This window comes from Colletotrichum spaethianum, assembly GCF_022836535.1.
Source record: "Colletotrichum spaethianum MAFF 239500 DNA, contig26, whole genome shotgun sequence".
Taxonomy (NCBI): Eukaryota; Fungi; Ascomycota; class Sordariomycetes; order Glomerellales; family Glomerellaceae; genus Colletotrichum; species Colletotrichum spaethianum.
In genome coordinates, this window is record NW_026054796.1 from 360,137 (window position 1) to 387,114 (window position 26,978).

Genomic DNA, 26,978 nt, shown 5'->3' on the forward strand with positions numbered 1-26,978 from the left:
ATTTTGTGCTAGAAATCCTGGCGATACTACTTATATCAGCTGTTAATGGCTGTAGATAGCAATAAGATGAACCTTGAATCGCGTTGATGTGCAGTTAAAGTGATGGTCGGTGCAGAGAGTCAAGAGCGAGTTGTGCGCCGGCGGATCTTTGACCCTGGTCCCGTCCCACCAAGACCCACCACAGCTCCGACCTGCGTCAACAGTCAAACACTTCGCCTCCAAACATTGAAGCTTCAACCTCCCAGCTTACCAACTCCTTGTCCACTGCGAACTCCGATTTGATTGCGACCTGGGAAACTAAAGCAGCCACCATACCTTGCAGAGATCCGGTGCCGCTACGACCCAACTGTCCGCACCTTTGTCACAAATCATCTCCCCCGCCTTCAAAATGAGTGGTGGATGGAACACCAGTACGCATCTCCCAAGCACCCGTCTCTAACCTCTGCTAACCCTCACAGTCGAGTCCGATGCAGTAAGCGATTTCTCCGGCTCTGACTCCGCGATCGCCAAGCTAACCGCACCGCCTAGGGCGTCTTCACATACCTGCTCGAGAATCTCGGTGTCAAGGGCGTGCAGTTTGAGGAGCTACTAACGCTCTCCCCCGACGAGCTCGCCCCGCTGCAGCCCATATACGGCATCATCTTCCTCTTCCGCTATCCTTCCGAGGGCCTCCCTGCGCGACCGCAAGAATCCTACGACCGCGACGCTGCCGAACGCCTCTTCTTCGCCCAACAGACTATCCAGAATGCATGCGGTACGCAAGCGCTCCTGAGCGTCGTCCTCAACAAGCCGGACGAGGTGGATATTGGCGAGAAGCTCTCAGATCTCCGCGAGTTTACCATGGTCCTGCCGCCCGAATTCCGCGGCGAGGCCCTCAGCAACTCGGATCTGATCCGCGAAGTGCACAACAGCTTCGCCAAGAGCAGCCCCTTCGTCGACGAGACACAGAAGACAGGCGAGGCCGAGGACGCCTTCCACTTCATCGCCTACACACCCATCGACGGCAAGCTGTACGAGCTCGATGGACTGCAGCCCGCGCCCATATCGCACGGTGCCTGCACGACCGACGAGTTCCCGAACAAGGTGACGCAGGTGTTGCAGGACCGCATGCTCACCTACGCCAGCTCCGAGATCCGATTTAACGTGCTGGCCATGGTGCGCGATCCGCGTATCGCCGCCCAGGAGATTGGCGACGCCGAGACGCTCGAGCGCGAGAACGAGAAGCGCCGCAACTGGCGGTTCGAGAACGCCCTGCGCCGGCACAACTTTGTCGGCTTCGCCGGCGAGGTACTCAAGGGCGTTGTGGCGCAGAAGGTCGAGGGCGGAGATGCGGCGTACGAGGCGTGGATCAAGGAGGGCCTCGAGCGGAGGAAGAGGGACGAGGACGCCGTGAGGTTGAGACGCAAGATGGGCGGTGGCGGTGACGATGACGAGGAGATGATGGGCTGAACGCTTCAATGATACCATGTATAGGCCGGCTAGCTGTAGACAACACTTGAGTCCCCTAAAGGTTCAGCAGCACGGATGCCTTGCTTCGGCGAGAGGACTTGAGATGCGCCGTGGATGCTGGTCGGGGCACACGGAGACCGCCAGCCGTTGCAGCGTTGATCCAACGTCGGCCCCGTCAAACACGAGACTCGTGCGGCTCGGGAGTTTCCACTCGAATGTCAACGTCCTAGCCCCAACGTTTGCTATAAACTCACCGTCCGCGCTCGTCTCCGCTGGTGACGTACTCGGACCGAATCACCCTCAGCGATGAGGAGGCACCTGAGGAGCAATCACTCGACTCTGCTCTGGCTGTCAACAGTGGTCCCGGCCGACCAGCCGGAAGTACCACGGATGCAAAATGACAAACGGGCATCCGAGCTTCACCCAAGCGGCCTGTGACAGCACCGGCCCCGTGGCCCCGAGTAATCGAGGCAGTATCGTCACTGCGCCAACGACGCAGCCCTCCGCAACACAGCCGAGCTCACGAAAACCCCGCATTGAGAGCGGCTCCGAGGCCCCGAGATTGCTGGGAGACGACAACACCGCCGACGGCACGGATGTTGTCAATGTATCCGGCCTCACCGGTGAAGCCGCTCTCGCGAATGCCGAAGATGACCACGAACTCGCCGTTGGGCGCGACGCATGTCTTCCGGTTGCCCGAGGGATGATGCCCTTCAGTTCAAAGACCCGGTGGTTGGTGGGGATGCAACGCGCCAGTTTACAAGGCCAGCATCAACGAGGATCGCGAGGCAAGTCAGAAGGCTGAGAAACATTATAGATAGTTAAAGCGAGTCAATACCCACTGGTCCTCTACACGGTACCTTTTTTACAAACCTACACTATCCCAACACCCCTGCCAGCACGCAAACGACTTCGGTATCATCTAAAAAATGCCCTAAGCAAATCAAACCTGCCTGCCTCCCCAAGCCCTTTGGCCATGACCATGTACTAGTACATATAACCCTGGTGAACCCCATCCTACCACCCTTCTCTAAACACCAAAAAAAGACGGATCAGGCACGCTATGCCACCCTGAATCCAGACGCCCAAGCCAAGTCTAGCAATACACGAAAGCGAACCGACGCTCGTGGGGGAATCATAACAAAAAGAAGGGAAAAAAAGGAGACAAAGACGGTATAGATAAAAAAAAAAACCGGTCCTCACTCCCGGAGCTCGACGCCCACCTCCTGGTGAACGAGCCTCAGCACCCATGAGGCTTCTGAGACGCTGGCACACTGGAAGCACCACTTCTTGACCGAGCCCGAGGCACCACCCGTCTTGGGTGCCACACCAATCTCGCCCCTTTCGTCGCGGATCTCCTCCCAGATGCCGCAAACGATACCTCTGCTGCCCATGGGCGTGAAGCAGCCGCTGCCCAGCACGGCGTCGAGCACGATGCGTGCCTTGTCTGATTTCTTGGGCACGGTGGTGACGGTGACGCGCTTCTCGAGACCATGGTTTGCGCGCAGGTCTTGGTGCCAGCCCGGCGGCGGGCGGCGGATCTGCAGCAGGCAGTTGCCGTAGTCCTCCCACTTAGTCGAGGTGACGAGCAGATGCAGCCGGATCTTGATATTGTCGGACGACAGAGGGCTGCGGATTGAGTGGGAGTAGATGCTGATCGACGGCGAGCGAGGATAGCCGTCAGACGAAGATCCAGATGTGTAGAGACTATTGTTGTTAGAGAAACGACCCTGCTTGTCGATGGACGATCGCGCGATGTTGAATGTGCCGGCGCCCGTGAGTCTCTTGAGGAAGCTGGTCGCGGACAGGCTCGACGACGGAGTGCTGCCGTCATGGGACTGAGAGGGAGCGCGAGTCGACGCGCGGTAACTGTTCTTGCGGCCGAACCAACTACGCCGGTGGCTGCTGTTCTCTTCGTTATCTTCGGCGGGCCTCTCACCGAACGACTTGTAGCGCGCTTCGTTCTCGAGCTGGATGAACTTTTGGTTGTTGAGACGTGCGTGGTGGACGGCCATGTAGAGATTAAAGCATTCCGTGCTCGAGGGGCAGCGGAAGCGGAAGTTGCCGCCACCGATATCCTTATTCTTGCAATCGTCCTTGACAGCGGAGCGGATTTCGAGGTCGACGACGGTGGACTGTCGGAGAAGGACGAGGGGCGTGAGCTCAAGGGAAACGAGGGGAATATCAGGTTGCCCCCCGGGGCTCATGACTAATGAGTACGCCTCGATGACTCCGGCGGTGACCTGGATGGAGCAAGGCTCAAGGGAAATGTCCTTCCACTGGCCCTTCTTCTCGTTCCAGTACGAAATGGAAGCGATGTATCTGGTGTAATTCTCCGACGCGCTCATCTTGCGGCCGTGGAGGCCGGCTTGCGACGCCGAGTTGGACGGTGTCAAGCTGCATACGGATTCGGACACCGTTGACTCTTGGACGAAAGATTGCGAGATCGCCGACTCTTGCTGGAGTGAGTCCACAAAGGCTTGGGGCTCTGGCTCACGTTCACGCTCACGCTCCCGCTCGCGTTCCGGCTGTGGCTCAGGATCCCTAATACTGAAGCCTACCTCGGTCTCGGGGATGTCCTCGTCAAACTCGTCTTCGGACGATGTGTAGTCGGATTCTGTCTCTGTCTCACTTTCAGAGATCTCGGTGACAGAACGGGATGTGTCAGATGACTCTTCCGATGGCAGGTACTCGTGCTTCAAGGGGGACGATCCTCGCCGCTTCACGCGAGGGCTCTGAAGATCGACAGGAGGCTGCAGCTTGGGTGACTTGGGGCCGAGTGAGCGGTGGATAGGGGGTGGCGGAGCACCGTCCTCGCGAAAGGGGGTTGTGTTGGGTGCGGCCCTGTGTCTGCCCTCGCCGTCATTGTATGAGCCTTGAGTCGGCGTTCTTTCGGGCAAAGGACTACGGCCGATGGGAGTGGTCGGCATGCTTGAACCACGGTTATGATAGCGACTAGGAATCGATCGTGTTGGTGTCATCGGCTCTGGAGAAGACATGTCTCTGGAAGAGGAGCCGTGCAGCTTGCCGCCCAGAGGTATGTCCGTTCTCTGCTGCGGTGACTCGGGGAGGCTCTCCTCAGTAACAATTGGCAGACGCTCCTTGGGAGGTACAGGAGTGGTCCCGACAATGCCGAGCCAGTCGTCCACTTGATCATTGTTGTCTGTGACGAGGCTCAGTAGCTCGTACCACTGCCGGCCGTTGTGGGTACCCTGTACCATGAGGACAAGCTCGTGTCTAGAGTCGCCACGACGGGCTGAGATCACAGTCATGGGCATTGGGGGGAACAGAAGCCATGTCCGGCGACCACTGCCAGTCTCGCGAATGAGCAGGTCCCCCTTATCGTTGTTCGCACCGGGAAGATCGCGGTGGACGAGCTCGACTTGGCACTCGAGTCTTTGCCCATTGGAGTGGGTCAAGCTGAGCGAGAAGAGGTCTTTGGCGCTGACCTGTCGCTTGGGGTCAATCTTGACGGATTCCATTGGCGCGAGGGTTCGGAGATCGCGGAGTCTAGTCGTGTCCGTATTAATGGCGTCCTCGTCGGCCAGTCGGGCAGACTCTTCTCTATGCCGACGGCGAGCCTTCTCTTGCAGGGCATCGTAGTCACCAACCAATGCAAGTGTGTCGTAGGAGCCAACAGCCGCATGGAGACCCTATGGCCGTCAGTTTTGTATTTCAACTTTTTGCAGTGGACTTACCTTGGTGAACTTCGCAAGAGTTCTGATGCGAAGTACCGGCCTCTTCAGCAGGTGCGCAACGTCAACGCGCTCTCCATCTTCGTTGACGACGTCGCCTTCAGCGTTGCGTGGGAGGGCGTTGATGAGAGAGTCCTCGTCATCAAGCCGGTCGGCTGCAGGGGCCAGGTTGACGATGAGATCTTGGAAGCCGAGACGCCATGCGTCCATGTATGTGTCGTAAATGGGAGACGCGGTGTGCAGCCAGGATATCAGCCGATCGATATCCGTGTGAGATGCCCTCTTGTGGGCGGTCTTCAGCTTCTCGAGGGCAACGCCCATGTTAACGACGGATTTCGACATGCTGTTTGCTTTGCGGCCAGGAGACTCGGGACCGAAAAGGTCGACTACGCTCGCAGAGCGCTCTTGGAGGACGGTGGACAAAAGTACAGGGATCACACCGTCAACCAGCGTCTTCAGCTCACGCTGGTACAAGTCCTCGTCGTCCGCGAACTCCTTCAGGAGATCCTTGGTTGTGACCGTATCCGGGCGGTTGGTGGCTCTCCTTACACTAGCCGCCTTCCTAACACTCGGTCGGGGTCTGATGCTTCTCAGGCTACCCGGTACCTGGCTGTCATCGGGCAAAGACAGAACCGACACTAGATCGGAGTGCTTGGTCAGTCTTCGCTTGAGACCTGATTTGTTGCTTCGCCGCGAAACGTTGCTCCTCGTAAGGCCAGTGCTTTGTGTGATTGTGGTCTCGGACAGTTGCGAAGTCATGTCGGAGTAGGTGCTTTGGGTGTCGGCAGACCCTAGAATGGTAGAAAGCTCATGGACGCCGTTTGTAGGCGGCTTACGACGGGGGGTCTTATCCTCACGTACGGAAGACTCGTCAGAATATGTCCAATCATCAGTAAAAGTGCGATCAGAGTAGGTCCGGCTAGAGCCAGAGGAGCGGCGACGCATGGTGCGTCTAGATTCTTCGTCCTCTTCGTAGCTATCGTATTCTTGCTCCAATCGCCGCTCTTCTTCGCTGATGTACTTGGACGGAGGCGTCTGGTGGCCGCTGGATTCTCCTCTAAACGCCTCTTTTAGGATCTCGCGGAAAGGCTTCTTGACAGATTTCATGGGCGAAGGTGAGCTTCGAGTTGCTGCTCTTCTGCGCAAGCCGCCAGAGCCAGAGCCAGAGCCAGCGGATGTTGGCGTCTTGGGCTTTTCTTTCGTCTTCTCCTCCACGTGCTTTGGTGCTACATTCTCGTTGTTCTCGGTAGATGCGCTCAGATCTGTCTCGGTGAAAGTCGATTCTGTCCAGTCTGTCGACTGTGTGGTTTGGGTCGTGTCAGTTGTTTGTGTGGACTCTGTGAGGCCTGTAGACTCGGATAGCTCAGTCTGGGTTGGAGGAGAGGGCTTCCTCTGACGGGGCTCAACCGACGGTCGCCTGCCGGCATCTTGTGACTTGGCCTTGTCGAGAGGCTTGCCCTCGGACGCCTTCTTCTTCGGAGCCGGGGACTCCTCCCTCTTGGATGGCTCATCGACAAATGGATCGACTGTACCGTTCAGCCACTTCTCGATACTCGGAGGATTGTTGGCAACAGGTTGCTTAGGCGGCTCGACAGCCTCATGCAGGATCTTCTTGCCCTCGGTGACAACCTTCTTGAGCACATCAGCAGCCTTGAAGCTGGGGTTGCGCTGGGCCTTCTTCCTCGTTTTCTTCCGGTCGAGAGGGAGGTCCAGCTCGCTAAAGGCAGAAAACCCAACAGGAATGTCTGCCAATGGCTTTGCACCAGGTGCGCTTGTAAGTGAACTGGGAGCGAGCTCCGAGTCATCCAGCCCCGTCTTGACGGCGGACTCTGAGGAGCTAACCCAGGATCTTTCGTCTGTTGTCGTTTCTGTACGAGGGGGTGCGTTCTTCTTTCGACTGACTTTACGTGATTTTGATGGCTTCCGCGTTGGTGTTGCGGGAAGACTCGACGCGGCGTCCTCAATGACTTCGATACGGTTGGACTCTTCCTCTTCCACCACCACAATATAGTCGGATGAGTCTTGCCTTGAACTAGCACCACGACTACGGTCGCGAGATTCAGCTCCTGTGCTGTGCGGTCTCGGGGCCTTGGCGTTCGACCCCTCTGACGCTGGCGTCTTGATGGGTCTAACGCGGATGCCATCATCGTCGAGCCTCTTCTTCGGCAAGGTTGCTTGCCTCTCCTGAAGTTCCTTAAGCTTAGCCTGTATCCTACTGCCATCAAGGGAGTCCGTCGACTTTGACGCTCGATGTTTAGTTGGGGACGGCTCTGGCAGCTCGACCTTCGCCGCCCAGTCCTGTATCTTTTTGGCGATAGGCGCCTGGATGGGCGTCTTTTGTACAAATCCTTTGGGCAACGGACTTGGGCCTGGGCTCGCTGTGTCTTTGGTTCTCGGCGATTTTGACCGTGGCGGGCTCTTCCTTCTCTTCTGGGCCATCCAGTGGTCATCGCTCACAACCCGCTTCTTGGGTGCTTGCTTGGTCTGGCCGTCGGGGAGCTCCTCCACCGTCTCCTCCTTTTCGTCGGCCACAGCGTCGTTATGTACCTCGATCTTTGGCGCCGATTTTCTCTTCTGTCGCAACTTGATCCGGACGCGGTCCTCTTCTGTGACGCTTTCCATCTCGTCCGGGAATGCAAGCTCTGTTGGTTCGCTCGGGGTAGCCAAGGGTCACCCGCTACCATGGCAGCGGCGTTGGCCTTTTGCCATTTCTGAACGCGGTCCTTGACACCGCCAGGCTGTTGTACTTTTGCCACGGCGGCCTGACGCATCTCGGCCCTCATCTCTGCTTTGACTGCGTCGAGACTCATTCTTCGTTTTCGTTCGGCGGCAATGCGCTGCGGGGAAGGGCGTCCCCTCAGAAAGTCGGCGAGCAGTGTCGGGGGTTCGGGTGGCTTCTTCATGGTTGCTGCTCGAGGACGGGCAGGCGCGCTCTTGGGAGTCGTCGCCGCCGCATCTGCAACAGGAGCACCCGCCTTTTTGGGTGTTGTCGGGCCATTGTCTTCCTTGGCGACGGGTGTGGAGGGTTTGGTGGTGGTTGCTGCCGCCGCAGCGTCCGACGATTCTTTCTCGTCGGGAGGTTTGGAAGCCATGGTCTGGATTCCGCTGTCAGTCAGAGTCGAAGTCTGCGGGGCAAGCGGCGGAATGAAAGAGCCTCGTCGTACAGGTGCGTCCCCCTCCGGTTTCTCTGGGTGAGTCTGACGTGGGAATGACTGACTTAGGTGAGCTGCATGCTGCCACGCAAGGCTGGACGGTTTGCTGCGTCTCTAGCAGCGCATGAAAGCCAAGTCGAGAGGCAAGTTGTACGCAGGTGAAAGGGAGTAGTTTGACGCGCAAACGAGTGCGAAGATGCGTGGGGGGAGGGGCAGCGAGGCTGTCGGCGGGATCGGGTCAGATCAAGAGACCGACTTTGCAGGCTGCAATGGAGGAGGGCAGGATGCATGAGCATGAGCACGAAACGAGCAGCTCGAAAGACAATCCCGCTGTGTAGTCGGAGGCGGAAGCGGCTCGAAAACCAAGGAGTTGTATGTCTTGTATTGTCCCGGACCTGGTGCGTCGTCGTATCAGACTGACATTGGGGGTTTCTCATCGGGCCCAGCCCAGCTTGAAGCGGATTTGTCCAATCGAGGGCGCCGTTGAGCTGGCACTGCCGGAGTAACCAGTGGATGTTGACGCCGGGAGCTTAGACGTAAACAAACCGAGTGTGGTGGGGCCATCAGTAGGGTACCTTGGGACGATGCTGGAGAGACGCTATCAGGTAGAGTTGATTGCCCTTGACACAGACATCCCAGTCCCCGGCCAATCAGGGGCCTTGAAGGCGCCTGATGGTACAGGCCTGGTCGGTCACTGCCAGGGAAGCTGTCCTTCTCTTCTAGCGCACCTTACCCAACACGGCCGCCCGCCAGCTCTGCGAAAACAAGTTGTAGACGGGGAAGGGGAAAAAAAGGCTTCGGGACGTGGGTACAGGTAGGATCAATACAAGGATACTCGCTCTCCGTTCCCTGGCTTAGCCATGTACCATCGAAAATCTGTCACTCGGTCTTGCTCTCTGGTCTTGTCTGTTCTCGAAGTACCCCCAGCGGATGGGAGTCCGGCCGACCATCATGTCCCGTCATGGCTCTGCAATCTTCAGTCATCGCTGGCTTTATTTTCCTCGCCTAGCCTCGCTTCCGTCAGTAGGCAGATCGGATCTCGGATCAGCCTTGACGACACAACACACGACCCCTCGGCGAACCTATGCTGAACCCGCTGCCGCCATTCCTATCTCTGCCCGTGATCGACAGATCCAGGACGCAGAGAGGACTTCGTAATGGCCGCGAGATGTAGACGACGGGCATAAGAAGGCCAGCTCATCCTGCTGCGCGTGTGTCTCAGCCGGATCGAACGTCCGCCCTTTCCAGTAATCTCTTCGCTCGATGTCGTTGGCAACGCAACAGCGGTCACCCTTGATTCATGTTTTGATATCACCCCATTTGTGCCCCCGCCCAGCATCTGTAGGCTGTAGCCACCTTGTCTCCTTAACCTTGTCTGTCATCGGAGCGGTTCGAAGACCGTCTCGTCGGCATGGATCTGCCACGAGTTGTTTACTCGCCTTAATACAGCAGATATGGCACAAATCAAGGCCAAATCCCTGCCATTCTTGACTTCTTATCGCGTCTTGCTATCCAACCCTATGCCCGTTCTCCGACCAGCTTTTCAACGAGACAGGCTCTGGCAGCACCGCCAAGCTACGGTAGCCAGTTCGTCTACTATCGCTACCATTCAATCCACCCGCGCAAATGTCTCGGATGTCGCAGCGCGAACATTGTCGCATCACGGGTTCCCTCTCAAAGCCCTTGCACGTGGGTGGACCGCCCCTCCTTCGCAGTGCTGCTTGACCTGATTGAGGCTGCATCGCGTGGGCTGCGATCGAGATCTCTGCATCGCCGACACATCGCAGCATCACAGCCTTCACTCTCGCGCCACACTCTACTCGCCCTGCATCGCGCCACCCATTTACTGGGCTTTAGTCGCTCGTGTCTGTCACCCTTCACTCCTTAATCTCTTAGTAGCACACCATTAGACAGACGGGCCAGTGTAGATCAGGGTTTGACCCGCTCGATGGCGGTTGCTCAATTATGCACCTAAAATCCATCTCTCTGAGTGTGTATGCGCGAGAAAAGTAAAATGCCTCCCAAAATTACCATCCGAAGCGGATGGGTATTGTGCAAACTCCCATCCCATGCGGTCATGACCTAATGCCTTGCCAAGATGCCCTACCCGAGGGAACAGCGTGTACCGATAGGGGAAAAAAGCAGAGTGACCTCCCAATGCAGGTAGAATGACCCCCAAAACGCCGTGTGATGCTATGTTGATGGCTGCTGCTCACTCCATCGCGGGCAACAGGAACCGAACTTTCTTCTTTGGCTTCGCTTCCTCTACATCTTTGTCCATGCGAGTCTCCGACAAGTCCTCCGCGTCCGCGAGGTCGCTTATGGCGCCGATGCTGCTGCCCATCTCGCTCATGAGCTCCTCCTCCGTCTCTTCCTCGATTGACCATACGTCCGGGCTGGGCTCACGCCAGACGTGCTGCGGCCGTTGGTGACGGAATGAGACACTCCGCTGGCGGCCTCGCCCTCCGGGTCGCACAGGAGCCCGGCCGCGGGTAGGCGGTAATATCGACGGCGACAGCAGTGCGTCCGAAGGCTTGGATCGTGCCTTGGATTTGACGCCGTCGACGGTGAAGTCCCGCAGGCTAAACGGAATCATAAAGCTGTGCGGTGCGAACCGGATGTAGTCTTCCTCTTCCTCGTCCGTATCAGGCGTGGCGAGGTCGGACAGGTCAGGTACCGGTGGTGAATTGCGGCCCTTAGACTTGTTTAGACCGTCCAAGGTCGACGGGCTCACGCTGCGTACGATCTCGCGCGGACTGTTGCCCTCGATCCCGGCGTCGAAGTCCATCATGTCGACGTCCACGTCAGCGTCCTCAAGATCCGGTGCGGGCGTCAAGAAATAAGTGAGCGGGTCCTCGTCGATATCGTCGAGCGAAGGATACTCCTTTGGAGTCGTTGGGGCGAGGCGCACCAGAGTGGGTGGCCACGAGTCTCGCCGCGAAGGAGATCTTGGTGTCTGAGGCATCTTGCCGTTGTGCGAAACAGTAGTGGAAGCCGTTCTGATCTTGGCGGTTTTGGAAAGGCGTCTTCACAGCTATCACTGACAAGACGTATCAAGTCTGCGCCGGCCTGGCCGGCTCAAGTATAGTACCAAATGAGAGAGATAAGGAGAGGGAGAGCTGCTCTGACTTTGGTACTGGAATAATGCCGTGAAATGTGACACGGCCGTGGCGAGCAAGACCTTGCAGATGAAGCGATCGACACCAGACTTATATAGTCGTATCACAGCCTCAGCAGGTAGATGGTATGGAGGCGGACGTTAGCCGACACTGCACTCCATCTCGCCCACACGCACACGCACACACGCACGCACGCACACCGACAAGGATTTTAGGCTGACCGGTGATTCGGCTCAGTCATGTCGACCAGCCAAGGGTTGCCTTGTATGGCTGGAAGAAAGTGGTCACCAGCGTCCATGGCCCGGTGCTGAGGTCTCAAAATCGCGGAGCAGCCAGCCACCATCAACCCCCCACGTGGAAGAGGCCTATGAGAGCGTGACTCCTCGACCGCCGAGACTGACTGAAAGAGCTGTGTAGGTCTCCAAATGGCCAGCGTGCTACCAGAAGGAGAGGTGCGCGTCCGGAAGTGGTGGTAAGCTGAGGCCAGGGCTGGGGTTCGTATTGGTTCTATCATTATTCCTCATGGACTGTAAGAAAACCGGCATTTTGGATGCCTCGCGTTCCTCCGGGTGGGTGTCGTCCGGTGCGCGACTACGGCGGCTTATATGAATAAGCTGAGACAAACTGGCAACCACTACGCGTATTGGTTGGAGGCCGAGTCAGGCAGATGACTACCTCGCCCACCATGGCGCCAACCGAACGTGCCGATTCCCCAGAGTAAAGGACCACCGTCGCTTGGCCGGTGCGCACTTTCAAGGCCATGAATTTGGGTGATCAAGGAATTTGCAAGACAGTTCTTCGCTAGACTGGGCGAGGAACAAGTTTTGATCGCCTCTCACGCTTGTTTGAGCGACTGGCGTACCTTGCATGACGCCTTGAGGTGGCGCATTTGACTCAAGTGCCCAGACTGGCCTTGCATCGCGCCGCGGATTGGACAAAAGGCAGTCAAGTTTCAACAGGATTTCGGTGAGGTGTGAGAGCCTTGCTCGTTACCGTTCGCTCCGGTCGAGTCATCCATCGAATTCTGTCCCTCAGCCTCCGAAACGGGATCGCCACGGTGCATGAACCGCTGCGAGATGGGCATGCAGCACACTCGCCAAACGCGGATCTTGAGGCCTCTGATCTCTACTTTCTCCAGCAGCAACTCCGAGATGTTACGAACAAGATGGAAATTTTAGAGAGACTTGTCATCGTTCCGATATCACAGCATCTTGGTCCGGTTCACTTGCGGGTCGTGTCTTGATCTCCATGGTCAGCTGTTCCCCGACTGCGTACAGATTGCGTCATGACTTGAATTTGACAAGCCCGGACGAACTTCCACTATAACCACAACCGCTGCCATCCCATGAGGCCTGAATCACAACCCGCAGCTCAAGTAGGGCAGCGGGCCGTCAATAGAACGTGACCGGTTTTGTGGGTCCCTATGGCGGTATCAGCTTGTTGCACTAAGCCGGCTTTCTGAAGAGCTGGAGGGATCTTGTGACATTGGGTTTGTTTGGTAATCTTCGGACAGTGAGTAATCGAGTCTCGATGGTGTAAGATAGTGGTTTGCCCCAGCTTACCTGCCATCCCACGTAAGAACGCCAACCATAGTCTCGAGACGTCGATATGGAGGGAGGGCTGGGTCTGCCGTGTAATTTGCACGTAAAGGCCTCGTGTTCACGGGACTGGGGAGATAAGAGCAAGAATGGAATGTTCCAGTGCCAATCGTGATGGTTGATAGGTTGGCATCAGCCACGAACGTGCGTTATTGGTGGGCAGCGAGGTTGGTCGTGGTGGCGGTGAACGCAATGTCAGGAATGCTGGGTTCCGGCGTCGACATGGACCAAAACAAAGCCGGAGCTTTGGTGTCGGGTCTTACCCGTGGATGACAAACGAAACAGTCGCGATGGTGGTGATCGAAATGGTATGGCTGTCAGCTTGGAGTTTCAGGAAGAAGCTTAGGGGGCGGGGTTGCCAAAGAAAGCAGTACCTACCTAGACCCCAGATTGTCAAGAATGCAGGAGCTTGGGCCCCCCGCTGCCGTCTCCCCGTGTTCCAGGATCCTACACGTGACCCATGCAACGGTCGGAGCAGCAGATGCCTGCTCTCTCCATCTCGAGCTTCAGCTTTGTTGCAACGTCATAAAACCTTGAACAATGTAAATTGCATCTCGAGGGCATCAATCCAGGACTCATCACTGCACCAGCTCGTCTCCCGGATCCTACCAACCAACCAATTGAGCTCAAGTCCATCCTGGGCGACTCACTGACCTGTCTAACTTCGACAGCTAACGTGCACGGCCCCGGCCTACCTTCAAGCTGCCGCAAAGATTCTTTCAACAACGTCCGTCTTACGGTTCGACTTTCCATCTACCAGAAGGTCATCATGCTTGTCAAGCTCGATGATTCTGAGGCGGCAGTCGCCCCTCCCATGATGCTCCGTATCGTCACCCAAAATGTTCGGTACGCTACAAAGCATCCTACTCCCAAGGAGAAACCGTGGAGCTTTCGCGGTCCAAAACTTTGCAACCAACTGGACTTCATCACATCTGGTCATGAATCAGCTTTCATATGTCTCCAAGAAGTTCTGTATTCGCAGCTCGAAGATGTCCAGTCTTACCTCGGCTCTGCTTGGGGTCATATTGGGCTCGGTCGCGACGATGGAAAGCGAAGGGGCGAGTTCTCTCCCGTGTTCTATCAGGTTGACCGCTGGAAGTGCGAGCGAAGTAAGACACTCTGGCTGAGCAAAACGCCGGAAAAGCCATCTAGGGGGTGGGACGCAGCACTGAACCGCGTTGTCACTGTCGGAGAGTTCCTTGACAAACAAACCGACACGAGGGTGGTTGTTATGAGCACGCACTTCGACCACCAAGGCGTTGTGGCGCGCGAGGAAAGTGCCAAACTGCTCCTCAAAATTGCTCAGGAGTGGGGCAAGGGTTCAAACGGCAAACCGCCAACTGCTGTTCTGCTCGCGGGCGATTTCAACAGTACGCCCGAGGACAACGCATACAAGACAATGGTGGCACAAGACTCAGGAATGGTCGATGTTTCGACACAGGTTCCGGAAGAAAAGCGGTACGGAAACGAAATCACCTACACTTCCTTTGATGAGCCAAACGAAAAGCCAACGAGAATCGACTTTCTGTTCGTCAAGAACCCAAGCCCCGTCACTATTAGGACCTTCGGGGTGTTGTCCAACAAATTTGACGATGACGTCTACTTGTCCGACCACAGGCCAGTTGTCGCCGATGTTGAGATCCCTGTCTTGCGGACAGCAAAATCGTCTTGATCAGAACGACCTGTCAGTGGTGGCTTGCATCGTGGTTTGCCGTGCAACGCCGCGCAACGCAGGTTACGCAGAAGCAAATCCAGACCTGTCCGATGCTCCGAGACAAACTCCCTGCATGACTAGCATGTCGAGGTCTCATCGTCGAATTGTTCTGGTTTGCATGAGGTACACAGACATTTGCTCAAATTGAATGAGACGTCCTGGAGTAGCAGATTGTGCCGAAGACGACAAGACAGTCAACCTCAATGACAGTAACGTCCGATGTTGAAGTCGCATTTAAGCATCCCATTTTGGCTGACAGGCGTTCGTGCACAGCATGATAAGACAGTCGTGCCATTCCAAGTCTTGCCTTGCACCAGCCTCTCTTTGTTCGTCTCAACTCCAGGAAATGGTTTCTGGTCGACAGCCTACGGTGCGGGTGGCCAGTGTGGCGTGCTAGAACACATTTGACGGTGGCGTCGAGGGATCATGCCTCAAGCGAAAAGGCGGTGTGCTTCCGGGATGGTGTCGAGCACTGCGCTCCACGGCCAACAAGCACCTGTCGATCCGTCCGCCCCGAAAATTTTGGCATTTCAGCCCTCCTTGCATTCGCAGCAAGGTCTACTCTCGGCCTCATGCAGTTTGAACATGCGGAATGGGGTCTTGGGCAAATCACGGACTCACCACCACGACGCTTGATTATGTGAGAGATTGCTGAACAATGCATCCATGGCGTGCATCAAGATCTGGTGATCTCGCTTTACACGAACAGTTCCGTACATTTGGTCGGGGTTCCTACGTAGGATTTCGGCTTCCTAATCATACAAACCGACGTTTGTCTGATGCGCCAACTGTGGCAACACTCTCATCGCATGCTGCTCAATGGCGACAAACCGAGATTGTTGAGGCTCGAGGGTATTAGTGAAGGACATCCGCCATTGACACGTCGACTCGGAAGGACAAAGATTTTCCGTACACTAGTAAGTCGAGGGCCCTGGCAAGCATGTTCATGCTTTGGATGCGACAATGCTCCACATCTCGACGACGAGGGGGCCAACTAATACTAGCTTCCTCGATAAGACGGAGCCATGAGAGGCTCCGGGAGGGCCTCAGTAGGACCCTATTTCGGCATGTCCTTGCGCTAGACGGAGTTCGAGCACAGCGGGCGCTGGTCTCTGGTGCCACTGCCTGTAGGAGTGCATGTCATGCAGCCGGAATGCGCAGTTGCGTACTACGCGAATGGAGAATAGCCTCAACACCAGTCGAGCCGATACCAATCGCATATGTTTCTTCATGTCTTTGCTCGTCCTGATACTGCAGACTTGGAGTAGCTTCACAGCGTCGACCTCAACGGCACGCCAATGAGCGTCTGCAGTACTTGAGCAGATGGAGGGGATACATGAGGTACCATTGGGGCTTCCGCTTTGTGTCGACTTGGCAGCGACCACGGCGCATCGGAGCCGAGGAGTGCGGCGTTCGAGACCACGTTCGAGAATCAAACAAGCGACCAATGAGGTTGAAACAACACTGCCGTGGCAACTACGCCTTTTGGAGTCACCTCGAACACAAGCTTCGACGACTCAGCACAACGACCCGGTATTGATCTCACATATGTGGGTTTTGGTAATTTCTGTTTTCTCTGAAACAACGCTGAAGTATTTAACGGCACCTGCATCTGACACACGCGGACAGTGTATCTCCAACTACACAATTCCCTTAAACACAAGATCGTCGGCAGGACCAGACGCAGGGAGCCAGATCTAGACGTGGAGTGCTGCAGCCGTTCAGCAACGTGATGCCATCTTACATGGCCTCGTTCAACAAGTCGTGGAGACGAGTTCCCTGGCTGGACCAGTAGGTGAAAGCGGTAACCATTCAAGCTCGAGATGGAACGATGACTCTCATTGCCGTCCTGGATCCGCCCTATGGGAAGAGAGAGCGGGCCTAGGTTGCAGGAGTCTGCATTCCAGGCCGGGTGGGTCGGGCCCATGATTGGGCTTTCTGGGGCGAGCAAATGCGTTGGCGATGCTAATGGGCGAAATGGTGCTCTGCATTTTGTGCAGTTTCTGCCTACCAGCGGCATGAAGGCAGCCAGTTGCCTAGGATGGCACCGAGGGGTCGAGTATCGTCCTCTGATGGTTGTTTTGAGGAGGTGTCGAACATTTGAGCCTGGGTCGCGCAGCGAGCTACTGTCTCATTCGATCCCGATTTCTGAATCTTTTATTGTGCGCTCACCAACCTCTCAACCGAAGTCGAAATCCGGATTTTTCAATCTTTAATATTCAATTTTTGGGCAAACGAGAGGGAAAGCGCGGCAAACGATTGGACCCCTCAGCAGTCGTTCGTCAGCTCGTCAGTCCCGTTGATACCCAAAGGCCAAGCCCAGCACACAGTCGGGCAGGAAACCGGCCAAAGAGAATGCGCAAACGCAGCCGAAAAGGGCACAAGGCACCAAACCCAGCGACGTTCCGTCATCTTCGAGCGGCACCCCGGTTTGGTCCGGCTCTGAAGGTGGATCTCCCGCACACGCGGTCGCTCTCCCAGCCAGATTTCAGCAGCCCAAGAGAATCCATCTGTCTCGTCCAGACACCAAACAGCTGGCAGCGAGCGTGCTTCTGTCTCTCTGTCTAGGTCTCTGGGCCCACACCCCAGCCTTTTGTTTTTTTGTCTTTTTCTCTCTCTATATTTTCCTATCGACCAGGATAATCCACTCCATGTGCGTTCTCTTGCAGTCAAGGCTTCAGTCCTGAGAGGCCATACGGAAGCGAAGACACCAGCAGAGCACAGCGCAAGGTAGTCAACCTTTCGGCTACAGAGAAGCCGAGCAAGTGATCGGCATCGCACCACGGCGGCGCACAAGGACGTCAGCGCCATTGTCATTGCCGCAATTCCCATCAGACGGGCTTGTTGATGACAGCTGGTGCCACGAAGAAACACACACCCTAGTCGACACAGCCTGGCAGGGAACCCATTGCAACGGTCGCGGACGGGAAGAAACGAAGACAAGCTTCTCCACAGTTAGGCCTGAGTGCTTCTGACGCTCTGACTCAAAACGGCCACGATTTGCACCGGCGCCAACACAAGCAACCGAAACCAAGGGCCAAATTCCCAACTTTGCGGTCAATTGCGGTTTTCAAGGGAATCCCCAGTTGACGCAGGGTGCTGCGGAAGAACGACAGCCAACGGAAGGTTTGCTGAAGCAAGACGAACTGGCTCCTGGTCGGTCCAGCTGAGCGTTTCCTTGCTGCCACGCGGTGGAGACTGGAGCTACTGTCTTAGGTTCTGTTGTTTCTGGAGACCGCAGCGGGTGCTCCTGTTCAGGACCCCAGCGAGGGCGTGAACAATCCCACTCGCCGGTAATCTTTCTCCTCCACCCGTTTTAGCGAATTCGATACAGTTTGGCAGGGAGAAGTGACCGCACGACGAGTTTCCCTGTCCTTCCGGGGCCCTTGCTTCTCCAGAACCACGCTCTTGACGTCTCGCGAGACTGCACGGCATTCGACTTGTACTTTCGGGCCTTGAGAGCTGTGTTGGGCTGGGCGCCAGCAAGTTGGCAACACACCCTCACATTCTCCCATTGCAGGCCTGGCCTCGTCTCGGTCTCGTCCTCCCGCAAAGCACAGTCCGTTCCAGCGCTCCCGTCCGCCTCGGATAGCCCAGAATCAAGGGCCGGACTCCAAGTACAAATCCACCGGAGCTCTCGCAATTACAATCACTTCCCACACGCCCCTCCTTGGACTTTTCGCTATCGAACGCTGCTGGCCGGCCATTGGAGTGACACTCAGAGCACCCCGGGCAACATCGCGACGACATCATCCGCTTTCAGGTCCTTTCTGCTGCGACCACACCCCTCCATCACTTTGGCTTGTCACCATAGGTACCCGTAGGCCGACCCCACGATTGGCTTTCTGCACGTCCGACTGCAGTTTATTTTTTTTAATTTTTCCCTCATATTTTCCCCCTCCTGCTCCAGGGAGAGAGCGTTGCTCGGCTGCGCACACACCCCTCCTTCTTCGTCTCGCTCTCCCTCCTTCGCTCCGGACTCTTCCTCTCACAGCCGCAGTAATCACACTGCACACACACACTCTCTCTCTCTCTCTCTGTTTCTCTGTCTCTGTACAGCAAAACAACGCAGAGAGCAGAATTAATAAGATACGGCGCTCGTCCACAACCTGCCACGGTCGTCCGTCTGCTTGGATCAATCCACGTTTTATCATCAATAATCTCCCACTGTCCACGCTCCGTCGTCTTCTCTTCTTCTCCGACGATTTTAATCCCCTTCTAACCGGCCCATGCTCCGTACGACAAGCAGCGAACAGCCTGGCATCGCATCCAGCATCGACCGAACCGTAGCGTAGCGTCTCATTACCTCCCACACCCAATTTCACGCCCCTATCCCGGTCGATTTCCATACCCACAAATACGGGCCCTCCCTCCATCAGATAGTGGTCGCATCCCCTTCCACATCCCCACTGTCTTTCTCGTCCGCCCTTCATACAAAAAAGTTCCCGACTCCCACCGCACCCACGTTCCCACCTGTTCACCACACCTTCGACTACTTGCTGCAAACCTACGATTGCTCGCCTCCGTCGAGGCAACTTCGCCTCCTCTTTCCAGTCGCTCGACTACCGAGCTGCCACCATCTTATAATAGGCCACCAACGATCCCCGACACCGCTTCGCTATGGCTCGCGAAAACATCGCCCACGTAGAAGACGTCGATGAGGAAACAGGCTCCGTCATCCAGGGCACCGGACAGTACGCCCGCTCGATCGCTCCAGGAAGCCCAGGCAAGACGAAGGCCAACAGCAAGTCCCGCAGAGAAAAGACGATGAGAAGACCTACCGCCTCACCGCAACACGGTCTGACCGACTCGGACGACACCCTCCACCCTGTTGTGTCAGACAAGAGAGAGAAGGAAAGGGAGAGGCGTGCCGCAGAGAGGGAAGCCCAGGCGGCAGCAGACGAGAAGGAGGCCCGCCGAGAGGAGAAGCGTCGCCTGCAAAAGAAGGAACAAGACAGGGCTGCGCGCCACGCTGAACGCGAACGCACTGAACGAGAGCTGCGTGAGCGGGCTGCCCCCAAAAAGTCCGCAGTGCGCCCATCAGCGAAGCACGTCAAGACGGCACCTGTTGTCCATACCCAGCCATCAGACCAGTACAGAAGACCACGGTTCGAAGACGACGCCTCGCAGTACGGTATCCAGCCAGCACCGGGCTCGCGGCCCAGAGCTATGTCAACCCGCCCAAGCAGCTATTACGGCCCAGGCTCCCGACCTCCGACGTCCAACAAGCAATGGCACGCCGCTCAGGCTACCTCGCCTTTCACCCCGGCCCCGAACTCTTCGCCCTTTGCGCCATCTCCTCACGCTCCCCCTCACGTTTCTCAGCATGCTTCATCGCCTTTCGCCCCGGCTCCAATGCCGATGCCTATGCCTGGACATTCCCCGTTCGCGCCGGGCACTTCGTATCCCCCACCAGCTTGGGGCCCTGGAGGTGTTCCGTACCCGATGCAGGCGCCGGCTCCGCAAACGCCGACTGACTACTTCCCCCCGGCCCCTATAGCTAGCAGTCCCCAGCATTCCAACTTGGCTCGACGCTTCCAGCAGAGGCCTTCATCCGCCATGGGACACCGATCTATGTCGGGGTCTTTCGATTACGAAGACTACGGACCGACTTACGAACAAGAGAACATCGTCAGGCGCCAGTCGTTCAAGAGCCGAGACGTCGAGGATCGCAAGCTGATGCCGCCGCCTCCACCGCGCTCAAGGACGACCGCGCCACCACGACAGGCACTTCATCCTCCGCCTCCCCAGCGGCAAATTGCGTCTCAGGGCTACGAGTCCGACGATTTTGATGGCGATGGATCCATGTACCAAGATATTGTCCCTCAAGGATATGAATATGACGATGGAGTGGTTTCCAGGCCTCGTTCGCATCGTCGGGGTTCCAGCACGTACAGCCGCGATGGCTATCAGATCGAGCCCGTTCCTGTCCCCCGCAGCGGCCGACGTCATTCGTACATGGCTGGAGAGAGCGGCAGCATGTCTCAATCCAAGTATGACTCTGCTGCGGCCGCTGCCCTGGCCTACCAGAACGGCGTGAGCGGCGCTGCGGTACCTCTGACTGCTGCGGCTCTGTCGAAAGCCGAGAAGAAGAGCAAGAGCAGCAGGTCCAGCGGGAGCAGCGGAAGTCGTGACGAGAGTGAGTTCCGACGCAGCGCTACTACGCGAACCACTCGGTCGTTGACTGGCGATGGCGAGGACATCACTATCAAAGTCACTGGCCAGGCCGTCCTTAGGGTTGGCAACGCTGAGATCCAGTGCCAGGATGGCGGTGAAATCAACATCAGCCAGCCAGGACGTCTTGGTGGAAGCGACAGGGCCAGCACCATCTACTCTGACGACCGTCGGAGCCGCATCATGGAGCGATTGCCCATTCGCGCTCGATCCCCGAGCCAGTCCGACTCTTACAGTCGCAGCCATGCCGACGGCTACGAGTACGCAAGAATTCCGTTCACCTAAAACAGCTTAACGACGATGACGAGTTGATGAAGCGACGCAGTTTCCCTTTCACATTTAACACAATTTCATTAGAGCGAGCGTTATTTCTGCACTTGACACAGATCGACAGCTGTATTGATATGGTCGGCTTCTTTTTTTCTCTTTTCTTTCATTGCCTTCTCTGCTTCTACACCTGCTTCAGGTCGACTTTCTGGCAGCGGAAAAGTTTATACCCAAAGCGGAAGCTGTCGCAAGCTCTGCTCTTTACTACGTATTTCTCTACGTTTTTACACCGTTTCCAGAATGATTCATGTACATCCGGGCTCTGGCCATGCAGAGGAGGAGGATGATTTGGGATTGTGTTGTCGGACATGATATTGGTATTTGATTTCTGGGCATATGCGGAGGAGATACAAGTCCTGGTCTCACGCTCCGGGGGCTATGGCTTTCGTATTTATGCGACGATGCTTGGGCCTCCTACCCGGCGAGGCGTGTGTCGTATTCTCAGCACGGCGTACGAGTTGGAGGACAAGTTGATAGACAACCTGTATCGGCAATCCGGGAAGTTCGCACTTCTTGTGCTTTTAGGAAAGGACGGCATTTAACAAACTGTCATGGACATGTACTGGGTTTCATTTATTCACTTCTACTTAGAAATCGATTTAGCAGGATACCATTGGGATGGGCGCGGCTGCTCCCAAGCCATTATCGTCCGGGGGTTAACCAGGGTGGTCGACCATGGCTTGGGCTGGGAAAAGGAGGAACGGAATGGACACGGTGTTAGGAAGCGGATGACCGGCCCCTTTTCGCGGCAAGGACAGATACCCCCTAGCATGGCTGAGCCATATAGGCCGCAATGAATATAATTGTTGGAACAGCAACCGCACGTAATCGACCAATTGTCTCGTGATGATGGTGCCGCCAGTCTGGCACACCTGTGTTGGGCTTGGGACTCAAGGGCGTGCACATAGCTTCGGTATAGGACTAAGACGGAGGGCCGCAGGGTGATCAGTTGCCATTCAGGGCAGTCCGATCGACCAACGCCACAGGGAATTGCTTCGGAGTTCGCAGTGGCAGATTCTTTTATGCTTGGAGCTTCCAGATCCAATGAAAGCAGGCGAGCACGCATTCCCCACAGAGTCTCCCGAGCCCGTCAGCTTCCATCATTTGGCGCCATCGTTGTGACACATACGTGAAACAGGTGACCTGGTTTTGAATGCTCAAGCAGCGTTGCTGGTGTCAGCTGGCCGGGTCCAGAAACGGGCCGACGCCCGAGTATCCGGAGATATCGTTAAGGTGCGGGTTAAGAGGTATGGCTCGTCAGAAACAAGGCCGGGAGGGGATGGAAGACATGCCATAAAGTTCGACGGATGCGATGAACGCGGACGGCGGCTTTCGTTCGAACCGTTAGTTCCGTGCGGGAGGACGGGATCCACCGCCGCCGTCCGTTACGTCCGTTTTGCTGGGATGGTGCCTTGACGGGACAATGAAACGGGAAAGTTTGTGGACTGGGGGGTGGTTGGGTAGCTAAGGTACGTAGCAATGGTTGCCAGGCCACAAGTGGGTCTATTTACTTTCGACGTCATTTGTCGAGAGGCTGGAAGCGCAGAGACTGAGCTCCAGATGGACGTCGCGGCTGGATAGCGCAAGTGATGAACAAAGCAGACCTGTAAAGGTTGCATAAAAAAACAAACCCAGAAGAAACGAATCGAGTATCTGGATGACCCAATTTCCAGACGGCAGTTCGACCTCGTGCTTCATAGGACTGCCACAAGAAACCCGATTGCAAGAGCAGGGAAGTCGCCCCTGGCATATTCCCCCACCAACCACCTCACTTGTCGCGCACATCCCCCAGCCACGGCAATTTCTGGTTTCTATAGGAACAACCCGACCACCACCACCACCACCACCACCACCACCACCACGCAGCTGACCAGGCAACTCTTCTCTGCTCTGCATTTTCGACACTCCATCTGCATCCAGTCTGAACATTGCCCCTACCCGTTTTTTCGATTAGGGTGGATTGCAAAGAGCATTCCATCTACAGCATCCACCAGAAACTGTCTCACTCCCGACAATCGCTGGTCCTGCCAGCATCTTCAAGCACGCATCGAAGAGCACCGCAAACTTACCCAGACTTCAGCTGAAGTCGACTGCCCAACTATGGCTCCGGCCGTCGTCACCGGCCTGGCGCACCAAGCCCGCTCGTTCATCTCCAGCAGGCGACTCTCGAGCCTCCCGGACACAGCAGACATCACGGCCCGGTCATTTGACTCGTCTGCCGGACCCCTCGCCGCTCGATCCCTTCTCATCGCCCGCGACAGCACCGGCTACAAGGAGGACCCTCACGTCGGAGTCACCGACCCCCAGAACATCAATAACACAGCCATCTTCGTCATCTTCGGCCTGATTGGTGCCGCCATCGTCATCACGGGCATCTGGTTTTTCTTCTGGGCCAGGAACGGCGGCTTCTACTTCAAGGAGAATGACTGGGACGAGTACAAGTCGACGGTTCTGCGCCGCAGAGGACCCAACGGAACGCTCCTGTCCGGAGCCACGCCTACAACACAGCTCGGCGGCGGCAGTGTGTACAAGGACTATGACGACAACACAACCAGCATCTCGGGAACCACACTATCAGGCATCACGGCCGGGGCAAGTGACATTCTCGCCCGCGAGAAGCGCGAGCGGAAGCGCGAGAAGAGACGCAAGGAGAAGGAGGCCCGCCACAAGGAGAAGCGCTCCGCCCACAAGAACTACGATGAGACCGGCGTCCTGATCGACGAGGAGGCAGAGCGCGAGGCCAAGAAGCACTTGCGGTCGTACCGGCACGAGAAGCCTGCCCGCGTTGGCGGTCTTAACAAAGAATCTGAGGCGTCAGAGTGGGACGGCTCAACCAACCCTACCGAATCGTCCGTCTCGACGAACCTGCTCTCCGCCCGTGAAACCACGCCAACTTCGACGCCGCCCAAGAGCAAGACGGGCGGCATCCGCAAGGTATACAGCACGGCGGACCGCAACGAGGAGCGCGAGCGCCAGCGCATCCGCGCCGAGGCCAAGAAGCTCCAGGAGAAGGGCCGCGCCGCGGGCAGCTCGAGACGCGACTTTAGCTTCCAGCGCGCGAGCACCGTGGCCGAGGACCAGAACACCCGCGGCTACGCCTTGCCACCGCCTCAGGAAGAGCCGGAGCCGAGCATGCCCGGCAGCTGGGCCGAGAGCGACATCACAAGTGCAGTAGAAAGCGACATGGGCCACAAGTCGTACCACCACGTTATCCCCGGTCTGAGCAGCCAAAGCGCCGTCAGCAGCGAGTACGCGGATGAGAGGCGGAAAAGAAGAAAGGAGGGATATCGCCGCAACCGCGACCACTGACTGGTCGACTAGTAATGGCCAAATGAGAAGAGAATGACACGAAACCTCCTTGTAATTCGGAGGCATGGAGATGAAAGAAAACGGGTACGAATCGAGAACAAGTTGTGATAGGCGAGCATTTTGCGAACTTTGGCGTTCGGATTGCGGGTCGGTTAGCTTTAGTTTACGAGGGACTTTGCGGGGGTTGTAGATTAGCAACGCAATCATGTAGATTGAAGACGACAGAAAATGAACAAGGATCACTTCATGGGGTATTCTTTTAAGACTCTACTGTGTTGTGCATTTAGTGATCGCATTCAAGAAATACGCGCAAGGTTTTGTCGGAGTGCAGTTGTCGACGTGCTATGCATCCAGGTACCGGACAGTACAGTTGAGGTTTACCTTCTTCAGTGGAGCCATTGCGCTGAATAAGGATTATTCAGCAATACCTCCAATGCTGTAGCGTTCTAGCCCCTCGGTAACTCCAGGGGTTCAACAATTCCATGTACCATAGTATGCAAGTGCGATCGCGGCGGACGCCGCTGTCGGGGGGGAAGCCGTTGCAAAACCAAAACAAAAAGGACCCTTTTTTTCGGCGGGGGAGGGGAGGTTGGGAGCAATGATCATGTCGCGGGGCTCCGAGAAACTTACCCTGATTCCTGTTCACTCCCTCCTGAAGGTCCATTCCAGACGGACACAGAATTAGAGATCATATGTTGCTGCTGCAGACACTGCGCGAGGTCATTTCGGCTTCAATCCCCAGTCCCACGTCCTTTCACGACGGATCCTCAATCAACCCATTTGGCGGGGTTGCCGCATTGCCCCTCATCGGGATCACAGCATTCAACCCACTGCAAAGTGTTGAGTACGGCACAAATCAGACAGAATTTACTCACCTCTTTACTCGCTCAACATTGACACACTGGTAGAAGGCCAGCGGAAGGTTCCACGACGGACAACGGCTACAATGGCTGACGACGAACAATGGAGCGGCATGGAGAACACGATTGAGGATCCGGAGGAGACGAGAGTCATTTTCTGCGCGCTGGACTCGTTTCTGTGAGTTTTCTCTCATGGTCAAGCTTTCCGCTCCCTTGTGTTTCTTGTGCTGGCAAACAATGAGTGAGTTACACAAGGCTGCTCCATCTTGATCTGCCACATGACGCCAACGGATTGAATCCGCTTCATCACAACCTGCCTCTTCCTCCGAGACTGCCTCACTAACACACCCTCCCAGCCAATACGCGAAGGTGGCACACTTCAATGTTACCCACCTTCGCCGGCAGTCGTTCTACGCCCTGCCCCAGGCGCACTGGCAGATGCTCGCCGCGCCGCCCTTCAACTTCCTCGACACCCTCGAGCGCACCGACGAGGCCATCGAGTCCAACGCCGAGCTCGCCCGCGCCATTGCCCACAACGGCCTGCGCTCCTTCCACCTCGTCCCAGAGGGCTCGACAGAAGAGCCGCGCATGCCTGATGCCTGGGTCGGTGTCGCTAAGCACAACGACACCGACAAGGCCCGCAGCACCCTCCGCCAGTTCTACCGCGACTGGTCTGCCGAGGGCGCCGAGGAGCGGCGCGTGTGTTACGGTCCTGTCCTGGACGCTGTTGACCGCGAGCGCGAGGCACGTTCGTCCTCGCCATCGGCATTGGCGGAACCCCTCAAGGTCCTCGTTCCCGGCGCCGGCCTCGGTCGTCTCGTCTTTGAGCTCAGTCGTGCGGGCCACGACGCCGAGGGCAACGAGATCTCCTACCACCAGCTCCTCGCCTCCTCTTACATCCTCAACTGCACAAAGGCCGCGGGGCAACACAAGATCTACCCCTGGGTGCACTCCTTCTCCAACCACCGCACCCGGACGAATCACCTCCGTAGCTGCGCCGTGCCGGACATCCACCCAGCGACGCGACTCGCCGCCGCGGGACCATCTGCGGGCAGCATGTCCATGTGCGCCGCCGACTTCCTCTGTCTGTATGCTGACGACGACCACGAAGCCGCCTACGACGCCGTCGCCACCGTCTTCTTCCTCGACACGGCGCCCAACCTAGTACGGTATCTCGAGACGATCCTGCACTGCCTGCGCCCTGGGGGCGTGCTCATCAATTTCGGACCGCTGTTGTGGCATTTCGAGAACAACGCCCCCGGGAACCACGGCCGCGATACGGACGGCGATGGCGAGCACGACTACAACAACTCGTCAGGCATCGCGGACCCCGGCAGCTTCGAGCTCAGCGACGACGAGGTCATGGCACTGGTGGAGCGGGTCGGGTTCGTGGTTGAAAAGCGCGAGACAGGGATCGAGGCGCCGTATATCCACGACCCGGAGAGTATGCTGCACACGACGTACCGCGCGAGCTTTTGGGTGGCGAGGAAGCCTCTGTAGATTTTACGTCACGCCAAACCATGTTGCCATCTATGAAATTTATACCTAACGGGGGGGAGAAGGGATCTGCACAGTCACGGT

The 26,978-nt window shown here is 56.7% G+C and overlaps 8 protein-coding genes across 8 annotated transcripts; 6 read left to right on the forward strand and 2 right to left on the reverse strand.

Moving 5' to 3' along the window:
- Window positions 1-388: 388 nt before the first annotated feature.
- On the forward strand, window positions 389-1,449 carry ColSpa_09063 (ubiquitin carboxyl-terminal hydrolase 21; the record flags this gene model as incomplete). The annotated part of the gene is made up of 3 exons (XM_049275275.1): window positions 389-410; window positions 459-472; window positions 529-1,449. 3 exons carry the CDS (start codon window positions 389-391, stop codon window positions 1,447-1,449), a joined length of 957 nt encoding a protein of 318 aa, XP_049131232.1.
- A 397-nt stretch (window positions 1,450-1,846) lies between these two features.
- On the forward strand, window positions 1,847-2,254 carry ColSpa_09064 (uncharacterized protein; the record flags this gene model as incomplete). The annotated part of the gene is made up of 1 exon (XM_049275276.1): window positions 1,847-2,254. The coding sequence occupies one exon, from the start codon at window positions 1,847-1,849 to the stop codon at window positions 2,252-2,254; it is 408 nt and encodes a 135-aa protein (XP_049131233.1).
- A 394-nt stretch (window positions 2,255-2,648) lies between these two features.
- On the reverse strand, window positions 2,649-8,236 carry ColSpa_09065 (uncharacterized protein; the record flags this gene model as incomplete). Its single annotated transcript, XM_049275277.1, has 3 exons — window positions 2,649-5,102; window positions 5,148-7,786; window positions 7,819-8,236. The coding sequence occupies 3 exons, from the start codon at window positions 8,234-8,236 to the stop codon at window positions 2,649-2,651; spliced, it is 5,511 nt and encodes a 1,836-aa protein (XP_049131234.1).
- Window positions 8,237-10,508: 2,272 nt separating this feature from the next.
- Window positions 10,509-11,261, reverse strand: ColSpa_09066 (uncharacterized protein; the record flags this gene model as incomplete). The annotated part of the gene is made up of 1 exon (XM_049275278.1): window positions 10,509-11,261. The coding sequence occupies one exon, from the start codon at window positions 11,259-11,261 to the stop codon at window positions 10,509-10,511; it is 753 nt and encodes a 250-aa protein (XP_049131235.1).
- Window positions 11,262-13,782: 2,521 nt separating this feature from the next.
- Window positions 13,783-14,685, forward strand: ColSpa_09067 (uncharacterized protein; the record flags this gene model as incomplete). Its single annotated transcript, XM_049275279.1, has 1 exon — window positions 13,783-14,685. One exon carries the CDS (start codon window positions 13,783-13,785, stop codon window positions 14,683-14,685), a length of 903 nt encoding a protein of 300 aa, XP_049131236.1.
- Window positions 14,686-19,347: 4,662 nt separating this feature from the next.
- On the forward strand, window positions 19,348-21,186 carry ColSpa_09068 (uncharacterized protein; the record flags this gene model as incomplete). Its single annotated transcript, XM_049275280.1, has 1 exon — window positions 19,348-21,186. The coding sequence occupies one exon, from the start codon at window positions 19,348-19,350 to the stop codon at window positions 21,184-21,186; it is 1,839 nt and encodes a 612-aa protein (XP_049131237.1).
- A 2,142-nt stretch (window positions 21,187-23,328) lies between these two features.
- On the forward strand, window positions 23,329-24,537 carry ColSpa_09069 (uncharacterized protein; the record flags this gene model as incomplete). Its single annotated transcript, XM_049275281.1, has 1 exon — window positions 23,329-24,537. The coding sequence occupies one exon, from the start codon at window positions 23,329-23,331 to the stop codon at window positions 24,535-24,537; it is 1,209 nt and encodes a 402-aa protein (XP_049131238.1).
- Window positions 24,538-25,483: 946 nt separating this feature from the next.
- On the forward strand, window positions 25,484-26,897 carry ColSpa_09070 (carnosine N-methyltransferase; the record flags this gene model as incomplete). The annotated part of the gene is made up of 2 exons (XM_049275282.1): window positions 25,484-25,575; window positions 25,754-26,897. 2 exons carry the CDS (start codon window positions 25,484-25,486, stop codon window positions 26,895-26,897), a joined length of 1,236 nt encoding a protein of 411 aa, XP_049131239.1.
- Between the last annotated feature and the right edge of the window lie 81 nt (window positions 26,898-26,978).